Source organism: Leucopleurus acutus (genome assembly GCF_964270905.1).
Source record: "Leucopleurus acutus genome assembly, chromosome: 15".
In the NCBI taxonomy this organism is placed as follows: Eukaryota; Metazoa; Chordata; class Mammalia; order Artiodactyla; family Delphinidae; genus Leucopleurus; species Leucopleurus acutus.
The window spans coordinates 71386498-71400645 of record NC_139157.1 but is presented as its reverse complement, the minus strand read 5'-3'; the positions used below and the strand labels follow the sequence as shown (position 1 = coordinate 71400645).

General features: G+C 40.0%; 1 protein-coding gene across 1 annotated transcript; it reads left to right on the top strand.

Annotated features, from left to right (window-relative positions):
* Nucleotides 1-465: 465 nt before the first annotated feature.
* PRSS35 (serine protease 35) lies at nucleotides 466-1750 on the top strand. Its single transcript, XM_082855321.1, has one exon. The coding sequence runs from the start codon at nucleotides 469-471 to the stop codon at nucleotides 1708-1710; it is 1242 nt and encodes a 413-aa protein (XP_082711447.1). The 5' UTR covers nucleotides 466-468; the 3' UTR covers nucleotides 1711-1750.
* Nucleotides 1751-14148: the final 12398 nt, after the last annotated feature.

Genomic DNA, 14148 nt, shown 5'->3' with positions numbered 1-14148 from the left:
TGCTTTTATTAAGAAGCTGAGTTCAGGGAAAGGGCCGGACATCTGCTGTTATCTTTATTTCTAAATCATCTGGAGATAAGGTTGTAGGACACCTTGGAAGGAAGATGGTGTGGCTTATGCAACAGAGGACCCCACTTTGCCACCCCTTCCTATTCTCTCATGTGTTGGGTTGAAAGAGGGGAGGAGGAGGGGGAGATGGCAGATGGGGGTAGGATGCACGGGGATTAGGGCTGGTGGAGGGCAGTCTGAGTGAAAACAGTTTACTGATTTTGGACGTCTGTATGAGCCTACTTAGTAGGGTGTTTATCTAATCTCAGTAAAATCTAAGTACAGTGAGAATATGGGCTCCTATTTGTGGTGAAGCTACCTTTAGGACCCAAGACCAAAATGAATGATAAGTAACATATTTTAAAAGAAACCATTATAAAGCCTCTCTTTCTATTTTAAAGGACAACATAGAAGAACAAAATGGAAACAACGCTATTTTGGTTGATACTTTCCACCCTTGGGTGGACTCTCATCGATGGATCTGAAATGGAACGGGATTTCATGTGGCACTTGAGAAAAATACCCCGGCTTGTCAGTGAAAGGACCTTCCATCTCACCAGCCCCACCTTTGAAGCAGACGCTAAGATGGTGTTAAATCAAGCGTGTGGCATCGAATGCCAGAAAGGCCTCCCGGCTCCCAACCTTTCTGACCTGGAAGACTCTCTCTCATATGAGACTGTCTTTGAGAACGGCACCCGAACCTTGACCAGAGTGAAAGTTCAAGGTTGGGTCCCTGAGCCACATGAAAATCTCACTGCCCAGGGAGCACCTGTGAGGAGAAAGAGACAGGTGTACGGCACTGACAGCAGGTTCAGCATCTTGGACAAGAGATTCTTAACCAATTTCCCTTTCAATACGGCCGTGAAGCTCTCCACGGGCTGCAGTGGTATCCTCATCTCCCCCAACCACGTCCTAACAGCAGCCCATTGTGTCCACGACGGAAACGACTACATCAAAGGCAGCAAAAAGCTAAGGGTAGGGTTGTTGAAGATGAGAAATAAAGGTAGTGGCAAGAAACATAGAGGTTCTAGGAGGAACAGGAGGGAAGCAAGGGGTGGTGCTGGAAGAGAGGGTAGCAGAGAGAACCTGAAGGAGAGCGCCAAGGCCGGGAGAAGGAGAAAGGAATCTGCTCGGGGTCAGAGAGCCGCTGACGGGATGCCCTCCTTCCAGTGGACCCGGGTCAAGAACACCCACATCCCCAAAGGCTGGGCTAGAGGAGGGAGGGGAGATGCGGCCTTGGATTATGACTACGCCCTTCTGGAGCTGAAGCGTGCTCACAAAAAGAAATACATGGAGCTGGGCATCAGTCCCACCGTCAAGAAGCTGCCCGGCGGAATGATCCACTTCTCAGGATTTGATCACGACCGGGCAGATGAGTTAGTCTACCGGTTTTGCAGCGTGTCCGATGAATCCAATGATCTTCTCTATCAATACTGCGATGCCGAGTCGGGCTCCACTGGCTCTGGGGTCTACCTGCGTCTGAAAGATCCGGACAAAAAGAGATGGAAACGCAAAATCATCGCGGTCTATTCCGGCCACCAGTGGGTGGACATAAACGGAGTTCAGAAGGACTACAACGTGGCCGTGCGCATCACGCCCCTCAAGTACGCCCAGATCTGCCTCTGGATGCACGGGGATGATGCCAGTTGCACCTACGGCTAACGGATCCCTGAAACGAGGTTGTGGATGACCTACATCACAGAGAAAACTGGTTCTGATTACTCTAGTAAAGATCACTTCATAGGTTTTGCTTGGACTTGAACCCTATCCATAGTATTTCAACGTGTTTATTTTTTTCAAAATTAGGAGCTTTTCATACATTTTTAAAAGGTGTAGGTACGCATCCTACAATTAGATGGACACTTCAATGCCAAGTATATATTCTTCTTTACATGGTGATAAGTTCATTGGTGGGAAAATTTTTGTTTCTTTCTGCCTTGTTAAAGATTAGACACTCTTTAAAATTTCAAGCTGGTATCATAAATAATACGTGATTTCTCAATGGACTAACTCTCAGGGTCCTACTCTAAGAAGAGGCCAATAGGGTGCCGGTTGTGTATTCAATGTGAAACTGCATATACAGAGGTGGACGACTAGAATCAAGTTTGAGACAGTTATAACACAGTTTGTACTACTCTGAGGTAGACCCATTCAGCTCATGCCCTCCATGTTTATATTGTGTTTTCCATTGGGTCTGAGAAACTTTAGGGTTTTTTTTTTTTCTTTCTTTCTTTCTTTCTTTTTTTTTTTTTTTTGCGGTACGCAGGCCTCTCACTGTTGTGGTCTCTCCCGTTGCGGAGCACAGGCTCCGGACGCGCAGGCTCAGCGGCCATGGCTCACGGGCCCAGCCGCTCCGCGGCACATGGGATCCTCCCGGGCCAGGGCACGAACCCGTGTCCCCTGCCTTGGCAGGCGGACCCCCAACCACTGCGCCACCAGGGAAGCCCTCTTTTTTTTTTTTTTAAGAATTACAATGAACAGCAAGCTTTATAAACAAAACTATTAACAGTTTTACTGCTTTAAAAAAATACCAACTGAAGTGTTATTATTTATGGGAGAACTACTTTGTTCTATGAAATAAATCTAATTTAAAAACAGGGAAACTGAGACATTTTAAGATCTCAAGTTTTTATTTAACTAGTATTCAGAATATGGACTTTTCAAGTATGCGTAGGAAGACAGTTCCAAAGTTAATAAATGATCAGGTGTTGAAAGCCACATCATTTTATACAGCTACACAGTCTCCTACGAATGAGGTGTTACAGTTTGAGACAAGGAATTCTACCGTCTTTTTTAAGAGAAAGCCTTTCTTCCCCTTGACAAAGTTCGCTTTTCTTAATAGGGCCACAGACATTATTTTGGTGAATTCTCTGATTAGCGATTTTGGATATGTCCCTTTAACAAAGTGAGTATAATTTATGAATATAATTTTTAAAAGAAAGTTCTGATCGTTTTCATTAGGGCCCAAGGCGGTGCACACACTGGGGCCATCATGGCAGCCTCAGCAGACAGAGTCCAGTGGCTGCCCTGGGGCAAAACACAGAGTAGACACTCAATACATATTTCTTGAATGATCAGATATTTGCTGAATGGTTGTACAAGCGGTTTAGTTCAGGCCATTATGTTTAAAGGGTTTTAGTGATTTGTAATTGAGTGCACTATAAAATTCAGGAGTTGCAGACCTTATTTCTGGGCTGCTCTTCCTGGTAGTGTCTAGGGTACACGCTCTTCTCTTGGGACACACCCAAGTCATTGATTCTGCCTGAGTTCCAATTTATTTTACTTGTTATTATTTTCCGTAATAAGGGGAAGTTATACCCTTGACTAGTATGCAAAGGAATACATGATTAGATTATGTTAAAAAGTGATTTTGTAAATGGTGTTGAAAATAGCTGAAATTTAGCACAAGTTATATTCTTTTATAATGTGAATCTGTTAAAAATCATTCAATAAAAATTTTAAAAATAAATCAACTATCACTCTTACTGTATTTGTATATATGTTTTACATACAAGGTTTTAGCAAGTATTAACTGTTTATTTAAAAAAAAGATTCTACTTAATTCTAAGCACATTTTGCTGGGAAGTATTTTATCACCGGTGGTAATGGAATAGGGCTATTGTCTCAAAAACTTTGATCAAATCTTTTTTGGGGAAACATCTATATGATCACTGGGACTAAAAATGTTCCAAGGTGAATTTGCACTCTTGCAAACACACATGCATTCTTCATCTTAGTTTCTTAGACAATAAGTCCTGGGTTTGAGTCAGTTTGGAGGAATTTATGGTGCTTACTGTCAACAGTTTGGTTCTTAAGGTTAAGTTCTGAATATACATGATTTCCTTAAAATCACTGTATAATATACTTTTCAAAAATATAAAATTTTAGCTCATTTTATTCGCAGAGGTTTGATTCTCTCATTTTCTTCTCTTTCCCAAGAGAATCGTGGATCTCATATGACCTATTTAGGACCACTAAAATGTACTACATTACTCAGAAAGTTTTACTTCACATACTTCTTCTGTTATGCTTATCGGATTTGAAATAGAAAATTAATTTCAATCCTCTTAGCTAAACAAATATACCCACACACACACATGTTGTCTACTGTGTGTAAAGGATGATACTGACTTATTGCTTAGAAAGACTTATCAATGGGTGAATTTAAAGAACTATTTATAAAACAACTGAAACTTAGAATTGTTTTTTTCTTTACCCAAATAATACATTTCATTTTATTTATGTTTTTTCTTGCTTAAATCAATAACTGTGTGGGCAGAAGAGACATTTTTCCTTTTTTGATATGTTTCTAGTTAAATCCCAGATATTCACTTTGAAAAAGATTTAAATATATGTATGACCAAGATCAGAGTTGTGCACAAATCATTACCTTTTTGTTTTTTCAGCTTCAAAACAATCTTTTTAATAAACTGATTTTTCTAGCTTTCTTCAATGGCCAAATCATAAAGTTCAGAGATATTTAGAATATTTGGTCTAATTGGTGGTGAAATCATGTTGTCATTATATGGGGTCAGTGTATAGGCAGATTCACAATTCTTTATCAATTTGCCATTCAACTAAGGGGAAAAAAATCACCCTCAGATGTTTTTTTTTCTAAATAAAGTCTAGGAGGGCAATCCCCTGTCTACTTCTTTCTGTATTTAACAATTGGCAGTTTGATCCAGTTAGTGAAACTGTCTAGAGCACAATAACTTGTGATCCCAGTCTAGGCTAGTTTGCTTTACCCACAGTCCAGGTAATTCTTAATCAGCTTGGGATGCCATAACAAAATACCATAGACCGGGTGGCTTAAACAACAGAAAATTATTTCTCACAGTTCTGGAGGCTGGGAAGTCCGGCAAGGTAGGTTTCATTCTGAGGCCTCTGATCTTGGCTTGTAGGTGGCTGCCATTGCTTGTGCGCACATGACCTCTTTGTGTGCTCTCAGAGAGAGAGAGAGAGAGAGAGAGAGAGAGAGAGAGAGAGAGAACAAGCTCTTTGGTGTCTCTTCTTACAAAGGCACTAATCCCAGCATGAGGGCCCCACCCTCATGACCTCATCTAACCCTAATTACCTCCCTAAGGCCCCATCGCCCAATACTATTGCATCGGGGGTAGGGCTTCAACACATGAATTTTGGGGGGACTCAAACACTCAGTCCATAACAAGTGTCTATTCTAAACCCACAAGTTGCAACTTGGGCCAGGCCCAGGGAACTCATAAAATAAAGCAGTCAGCAGGGGAACGAGGCAATGGGGTATGAATGGAAGCCCAGGCCAACCAATCTCCTTCTCCTCATTTTCAAGATCATTATATCAAGTGCTTATACCTGGCACAGAGGAGGTGATAAATACATGCTTAAAAATAACACCCAGAATTCCTTGAGGCTTACTCTTTCAGGGCATTATCTACTCCGTGCTGCATGATAAGGCTCCAAAATATTATACTAGAGGTATTATCTTAGCCACATATTGTATATACCACATGTTCAAATAATGGGGACGTTTATTTGTAATGAGAATTTTAATATCAGAATATTGTAGCATGGCATAGGAATCAGACATTTGCCATGTTCCCTACTGGTTTGGGTATTTCTGATAAAAATGCCTTCAAACTGAGGAGTGCCAGGATCCTGTAGTTATGCCTCATCCCCTGCTCTGCCGTGTAAATATTTTTTTAAACATCTTTATTCGAGTATAATTGCTTTACAATGTCGTGATAGTTTCTGTTGTCCAACAAAGTGAGTCAGCTATACATATACATATATCCCCATATCTCCTCCCTCCCACCCTCCCTATCCCACCCCTCTAGGTCATCACAAACCATAGAGCTGATCTCCCTGTGCTATGCAGCTGCTTCCCACTGGCCATCCATTTTACATTTGGTAGTGTATATATGTCGATGCTACTCTCTCACTTCGTCCCAGCTTCCCCTTCCCCCATGCCATGTAAATATTTAATCAGATAATCTCTGCTTCAAAACTTGCCTCTGAAGTCTTTCATTTCAGCAATATTTTAAAATTTCCAATAACATGTTAAAATTCATTCACTTTTCTCAAGCCCCAGGGACAAGTAGTCTGCTTAGAATGTCTACTTTAATCCAGATTGCAGTCACTGTGACCATATGATCCATTATTGCCTTCCAGTGTGGTTTTACCAAACTGAGACAATATGATCACATTTTAATCTATATTTGTAAATGTTTTACTAGTAGTAAAACTGACATATATGCTTTTGAAATCCTCTGTGTATGCATTCATATACTGAAATGTGTACAGTATATACTCTGACACGTGGCACAGATGAGAGCAAAACTCTGGAAACTGTTCACACAGGTGAATACAGATGAGTTTGGAAAGTTCCTTTAGCCTTTTGCTCAGCGTAACGACTACTCATGTTCTTTACTCGTCTCTGTATTTTACATTCAACTTCATCAGTGATTTGTAATATACCATACGATTATCATCTCATTTACCCAGAATTTCCCTTGCTGGTAAGTACAAGTATCCAAAATATAGCAAAGATATTAAGCCCCAGATATTATCCTCTGATAACCGAAATGGATGACATGAAATGACTTTTACTCTGGAAATAATCTTAACAAGCTTGGTTATCTCATTTCCTAAACTATACTTGAAAGCAGCTGTCAAGGCAAGTCTAGATCAGTCCCCAAAAGTGACAGCCTGAGAGAGAAGATGCAGACAAACTACTAAAACAACAAAAACCAGTTATTAAAAACTACAAAATTACAGTTGTTTAGAGCTGCTGAGTTTCGGTGCTAGTAGCTATGCGACCCATACTAGCTTGTGAAAGCCTACCGATGTATGTTATGTTCACAATGCTGGCTGAAGAATTGATATAAAATTTAGTTATGGTCAGTATGAGTTTTGTAAGGTGTTATAGAACATTTTTCATAAAAAAGCTTAACATACATTTTTTAAAGCTTTGTTAAAAGAAGAGAAAAACATCAGTGGTCTAAAGAATCGACTTGCTTCTGTACCAAATGAAATTCTAATCTCGAAAGTCAAGAAAAAAAATCTTTCCCAGATGTTTTATTATACCCCCAAATCCTTAACCATTAAAATACTGGTGATTTTGACTGTTAATGAGTGTATTGAAAGTTGAGAATTAGCCATACAGCTGCACCCAGTTTATGCAAACACATCACACAGGTACAGCAACTCTGGTGTATTGGAGAAAATTCAGGACGTGGAACACAATAGCTTTAATTGTCTAATCCTAGTAGACTGCCCTGAGTGAAGTAAATGGTCACCAAATATAATATGCTGATAATTGTAATTAGTATTATAAAATGATAGAAATTACCTCCTAAGGTAATTCCTAAGGAAGTTCCTAAAGGCAGAGATCAGCAATCAATCATCCCTGAAGAACTAGTGTGAGGGTGAGTGTGTGCTGGTGCATGTTTTGGGAGGATTGGGGTGTTGCAACTCTTGTTCTCTGAAACTGTCAGTTTCCCCTTCCCACGACTATGTTACTCTTAAACCTCCAGCTTCCTGGGGTTTAGCCAACAACACAAGGTTTTTCTAAGAACTGCCTATTAAGGAACTACTCTCTTCTCAGCTAGATAAGCCCTCCAGGGGCTTTCCAAGAGTAATCCTTAGATGACTGAGGCGTCTGGAAAATGAGAAGAAGTCCCTTTCTGTTCTAAGCACGTTCCGTTCTTCTCTTAACTGACAGGAGTAAAAACTGCAATTCTGCGTTCCTTAGGATTTAAACTACAGCTACCGACCCAGATACCAGATCACAAAACAACATCGATCTCAGCACACAGGAGAAAAGAACAGACTAGTATATAGTACTGAGATCTGAGAGGACACATTCATTTTTTCCCTCAAAACTCCTTTAAGTTGATCAGTTGTTGGAAAAAATTGCAGCTAACAATCTTAGAAGATGCACCTTTTAAACTTTTCAACAGTTTTTCTTTACAGTGTCTATAAAAGTGCCGTTTAATTATGTTTTTCTTTCAAAAATCAGAGTGGGCTTGGTGCCAAGATTCTACTGCCAAACAAAACTACCACTTTATCAAGCAACTGTCTAAAGATAAAAGCGTGTTGTTTCTGAGACAGAACCAAATTTAGGATTCTGCCTCTGTACTTGGAGCATTTACTTTAAAAGGCTCTCTTTGTGGCCTGGGAAAATAAGCAACATCATTGTACCCACCCAGTGGGCAGTGGTGCCACTTCCTGAAGATGGTACGTGGCTGATGTGGCTCCGTGGACAGATGTCCTGGGCACTCACTGGTCCAGCATCTTTCCTGCACAGAGCCGCCAGATGAAAGCTTGGTTTTTGGTGGAAGCTAGTGTATCATAATGCCATAGGGACCACCTTGTTATGACTAGGAACTACATGTCTCAATTTTTAGACTAGATGAGACAAAATACTCTCGTGTCTTTCCTATTTTGAAGACTTTAGAGATTTTCTCTTTTGTTGGAATTATCTAGAACGTTCAAATTGAGCTACGCCCTGTGAGTCCACCAGATTTATGACCTTTCAGTGGTTTCCAAAGGTGGTTGCTCATCACAATGACCTAGGGAATTATTTTAGAAAGATTGTTTCCAGGGCCCCACTGAGATCTACCTTGCAGCCCCTAAGAGTGGGGCCCAGAAACCTATATTTGATAAAGCTCTCCAAGGAATTATGATGTTCATAATTTAGCTTGATTTGGGAACCACCATGAAAACCTATCTTCCCTAAATTAATTGTTCTTCCAGCTCCTACACTTGCCTTCTGTGCACAATTATGTTTGTCTTTTTCTCCCCAATAAAATGTTTTCTCAGTTTTACCTATCTTTATATTTTTTCCTGTAAACTATCTTAAGTACTTTGGTATGGAAAGTGGTGGTAAAACTATCAGACACATAGATGGTATTCTTTTCAGTATTTTTATAAAGTGGAAACACATTTTAGCAATAACATTGTCAAATTCTGTTTTATGATGGTAAGAAATGAGTCAAATTTACAAAACTCCTGAACATAGGCAATCATTTTACAGTCAGGGACAAAATCCAATTTTACTTGTTTCCTGGAAATGAGATAATTTTTTTTTTAATTCATGATCGCTTTACACTATAGGTTAGATCAAATCACTATAGTTCAATGAACATTTATTTAGTCCAATCTTAGGCACATAGGATACAGAGTTAAGTGCTAGATTCTACCCTTCTTCAAAAAATTCATAATATAGTAAGGAAGTCAGACACATGTTTAAAAAATAGTGTGAAAAAGGTAAAGCAGGTACAAGGTGCTGAAGGAACACATTTGAGAAGCATCAGCTCTATCGGGGTGGGCAGATGTGATGAAAAGAAAGGCTTCCTAGAGGAGGTGATACCTCAGTTGGGTTTTGAAGGATGCGTTCAAGTTTGCCAGCCTAGCAGGGGGGAGCTTGGGGGAGTGGAGGCCACCCACAGGAGATGACACAGCCTGTGCAAAGGTATGGAAGTGTGACACTGTCCTGTGTGTTTAGGACGCAGTGTTGGGGGTTGCTGCCATGAGAGGTTAGCTCCTGCTAGTGGCGAGGAATGGCAAGAAATGAGGCTCCAAACTAGACTTCTAGCCTTGAATAGACTTTTGACTTGAATGTCATGCTAGAGAGCTTGGATTTCAACCTTTACATGCAGGTTTTGAGGTCAGGGAAAAGTCATGTCATCAGATGAGAATTTTGACAGGGAAACCTGGCCAACCATGTAGGCTGAATTGGGGTGAGTTTGGGTGGGGATTAGACTAGAGGCAAAGAGCCCAGTAAAGAGCTACTGTCCTAAGAAAGTGGCCGCAGAAATGGCACGAGAGGGCACCTTGTAAGACATTCCAAGAGCAGAATGTTCAGTGTACTTAGTGGCTCATTGAATAGAGGGGAGAAGAATTGAGGGTGTAATGTCACACCAACTTTCTGGTTTGGGAGCCTAGGTAGACAGTGAGACCACCAACCTGGACAGAAAAACCAGGCTTGAGGTAAACAGATAACGAGTTCATTCTTAGACATGTTTGTTAAACATTTTTGTAGAATATTTATCAATAAGTTTGATAACACCTAGACATAAAGAAAGCAACAAGTTATAAACATTATGTGGCTTTACAGTGAACTAACCCATTAACACATCACCAACTAGCCAGTTATGTAACTATATTTTGTTCTGGACCCAATCAAATAGGAACACCTCTGTCTCTGTTCTAAACTAAATGTTCCTTTTAGTGTAGCTTTGAAGCCATTTTTTTTTTCCCTGCGAGAAGAGATAGATTTTTAAAAAATCTGGCCCCAAATACACAACTAAAATATTACACACATGGTCACAACTGCATGTCCTGTTTTCAGTAGAGTGCCAAAAGCCATGTGACCCTAAATAGCAGGTGATTTAAAAAGTAACTCCAAATTTCCTTGGCACAGATTTGTAAGTCACTTCAGGCTGTAAGTTTTGACTTCCTGTTTAGGTTTTACAAAGACAATTATTAATTACAAAATTAGTTGACTTACCCCAAAGATGTTCCCTACTCTGAAGGAGAGAGATGAACCACGGGCTGTTTGGGTATCTGGAGATGAATTTAGCATTAAAGAGTGGGTTAACAGCAGAGAACACGATCACTAAAAGAAGACCGTCTCCCCCTCCCCTTGTTGGAAGGGGGCCCTTCTAGGTCCTACTCACCTGTGGTCTGCTGTCTGCAGGCCTGGGTTCTGTCCTAGGCTATAGTCTCTTGCTGCTGTAGGCTTCTGTTCGAAATTTTCTCTCTACTCCAGTCCTCAATGTTGTTACCTGCACATTCTATGTCCATTCTGGATATTTTTACCTTCCATCTCTGTCAAATACTCATTAAATATTTCTCCTATTTAAAAAAAATCACTATTAAGTGTATTTTTTAAAGATATTTGATCTCCAAGTAGAAACACTTTTGGTCAATGGCAACAATTCTATTACGGGCCCAAAGCATCTTTCATATCAGTATCTTTCATTTATGTTCTTAAAAAGTGTCATTAGACACTGGAAACTGTGCCCAGGAAGAGGCTCCAGGGAATCAAGTTGAACTCGGTGGTAGATGTTGTTTGTACCCTGCTCAGATACCTCATCTTCCAGCTGTGTTGAATTGTGAGCTGTATTTATATGTGGAACAGGCACTTACGTTGATGAAACTTTAAAACACGTTTAGTACTTCTGGTGATTGTACTTTATTAAGGAATATTCCTATTATTGACTACTTTTTATACTTCCATCTTCTCCATCCCTTAGTGTTGTTACAATCATAGACAAATGACAAAATCTATAGCAAAAACAGCCATAGTAATTCTAAAAGTAACAACAGCAGTATTTCTTGGGCACTATATCTGTGCCAAGCATTTTCCATGCATTTATCTCATTGAAGAGTAAGTACAAAGATAGAAATTTTCTCCTTTCCACGGACAAGAAAACAAATTCAGAGAACTTATGTAACTTGCCTAAGGTAACAGTGGGTGGTTGAGCAGGGATGCCCTTCCGTGGAGTCTGACGCAGAATTCCCATTCCTGTACATGTCTCAAAGTTGCTTAAAAAGTAATGTGGGGTTGGTGGAGGAGGGCATTTGTTCAGACACTGAACAAAACACATGGTGGTGGTGGGGTTATTCTGTTCACACACAGAGAAAATGATGCAATCTGTTAACTAGTAAATGTTTTCTCTCTTTCAAAGAACATGAGAACAATTCTTTCAGATCTGAAGAAGTGGTTCTCCAAGTGTGGTCTGGGGACTCCTGAGGATCTGAGACCCTTTTGAAGGGTCTGTGAGGTTAAAGTTATTTTTGTAACAATACTGTGAGGTAAAAACTGTTTTCATAATAATACTAGGATGCTCATTTTCTCACAATTGTGCTCATGGTGAAATTTCCCAGTGACTGCATGACACTGGATATGACAACAGATTGAATGCAGAAGCAGATATGAGAATGTAGCTGTCTTCTGTTAAGTCTAACATTAAAGAGATTAAAGATAGCAAAACAATGCCACTCTTCTAAATTTTTTTTAATTAGAATTTTTCATAAAAATATTTTATTGATGTTAATATAGAATAGTTTTAATATTTTAAAAAATGAATTAAACAAAACTTTAAAATTTTCTCAGTTTTAATTTCTAACATAGCCAAGTATTGACAGACATAACCCATATAAACAAAGCTTTTGGAGGTCCTCAATAAATTTCAGGGAATTCCCTGGCAGTCCATTGGTTAGGACTCCGCGTTTCCACTGCTGGAGGCCCAGGTTTGATCCCTGATTGGGGAACTAAGATCCCACATGATGTGCGGCGAAAAAAAAGTTCAAATTCAGTTCTGAGACAAAGAGTTTGAAAACCTCTGTTCTGCGATCAGATACAGAATACCTAATTATGGAATCAATTATAGCATGGATTCCTCTTTCAGGATTGTTTGACAAGGCATGTCGTAAGTGGAAATGAACTTGGATGATTTAGTGCTGCGGCTCTGACAGTTTAGCTAAGGTTAATGACCGTATCACTAAGCCACGAAACCTTGCTCCCTCATACATTTCCACTCATACAGGAGACCCGAATGATGTATCCAGTAGTGAAATGTGCTGTCAGTAAGGCTATGAGAAACAGAAGTTTTCTTACAGTCCAAGAGGATGAATAACAAACTACCACAAAGCCTGTTGCCTCAAAAGTATAGACCAACGTGACTTTTCAACTAAGACAACACACATTTTGAGTTTCATCAACTACTTCCACACAAGAAACACTGTCATTACTGCTACGAGACCATGCCCTTTTTCCACCTTCAAAAATTTGGAGATCTATTGCTAAAGATGTGTCTATTTAAGAGGCAGACAGAGGGCTTTGCACGTTTTATCTTTCTGTGAACCAAGTTCTCATGTATTTTTTTCACGTCCACTCCTTTCTTCCTCTTCTGAACCCCATGACTTCTTCCCAGAAGTCTTTGGTCTTTATTCTTATTTTAAAAAGCACAACAAATAACATGAAAGACAGAGAACAAAGGAGACACTTTAGTACTGAGAGAACCACTTGTTGTAATCATTACACCATAAAGTAATTCAAACCTTCAACTCAAGATGGGTTTTCAATTGGTGTTAATGCTTCCACTGCAATGAGTTGGGAGAGCTATTCAAACTCTAGTAACATCTGACGATAACTGCGCTATAGGAGAGTTATTCTTTAGTCATCAGAAATACAACAGCCCAGCAGTATCCAAGTAAGAGAAAAGACCTCTAAGACATATACATAGTACTATATATAAAATAGATTAATTAATAAAGACCTACTGTATAGCACAGGGCACTCTGCTCAATACTCTGTAATGGCCTATACGGGAGAAGAATCTTAAAAAGAGTGGATATATGTGTATGTATAACTGATTCACTTTGCTGTACAGCAGAAACTAACACAACATTGTAAATCAACTATACTCCAATAAAAATTAAAAAAAAAAAAGAACTAATGTACTGTGTTCATCCTTCAGACACATACCTACTGAAGTGCTAGCTGCTGAGGGTCTGAACAAGAGGAGACGTTTCCTGCCTTTGAGGCACCCAAATGGCCAGGGCAGAAGCCACCTTCCCAGCTGATTATAACACAGTATGTTAAGTGCCATAAAGGCCGATGAAAGTTGGGCTCTGAGAAGAGGGTGGGGAGCCATGACGGACGAGTAGGATTTAGCTGTACTCGTGGGGTTGGGGGAGGGAATTAAGGCAGAGGGCCCTGTGTTGGCCAGCAAAGTGACCACTTGTGTGAGCAGTGGTGTGGTCACACCCTGAAGGGTGTGCTCGCGTGTGTATGCACGCAGAGCCCAGGAGAGGCAGTAAAGGCATGCGCACCACGAGGAAGAACACCGCGGGTAAAATGCATCTGTGTTGAAAGTTCTCCAGAGAGATAAATCGTTTGAGCAGAGGACCTGATCCGGCATCTCATCTGTAAGACAATTCCCCACCCAAGGACATCAAGAATCTCACCACAGCAAGGTTCCAGCATCCAATTTAAAAATACTGCTGTTGTAGCTTCACCTATTAAGAATTTATACCACATGGGTCATTCAATGAAGGGAAAAAAGCATATTAAAAGTGCTATATTAAGCTTAAAATTATTTACAATCTGAAACA

Excerpts from the sequence above, each read along its gene's own strand:
- PRSS35 (XM_082855321.1), top strand. The coding sequence starts at position 469 with ATGGAAACAACGCTATTTTGGTTGATACTTTCCACCCTTGGGTGGACT.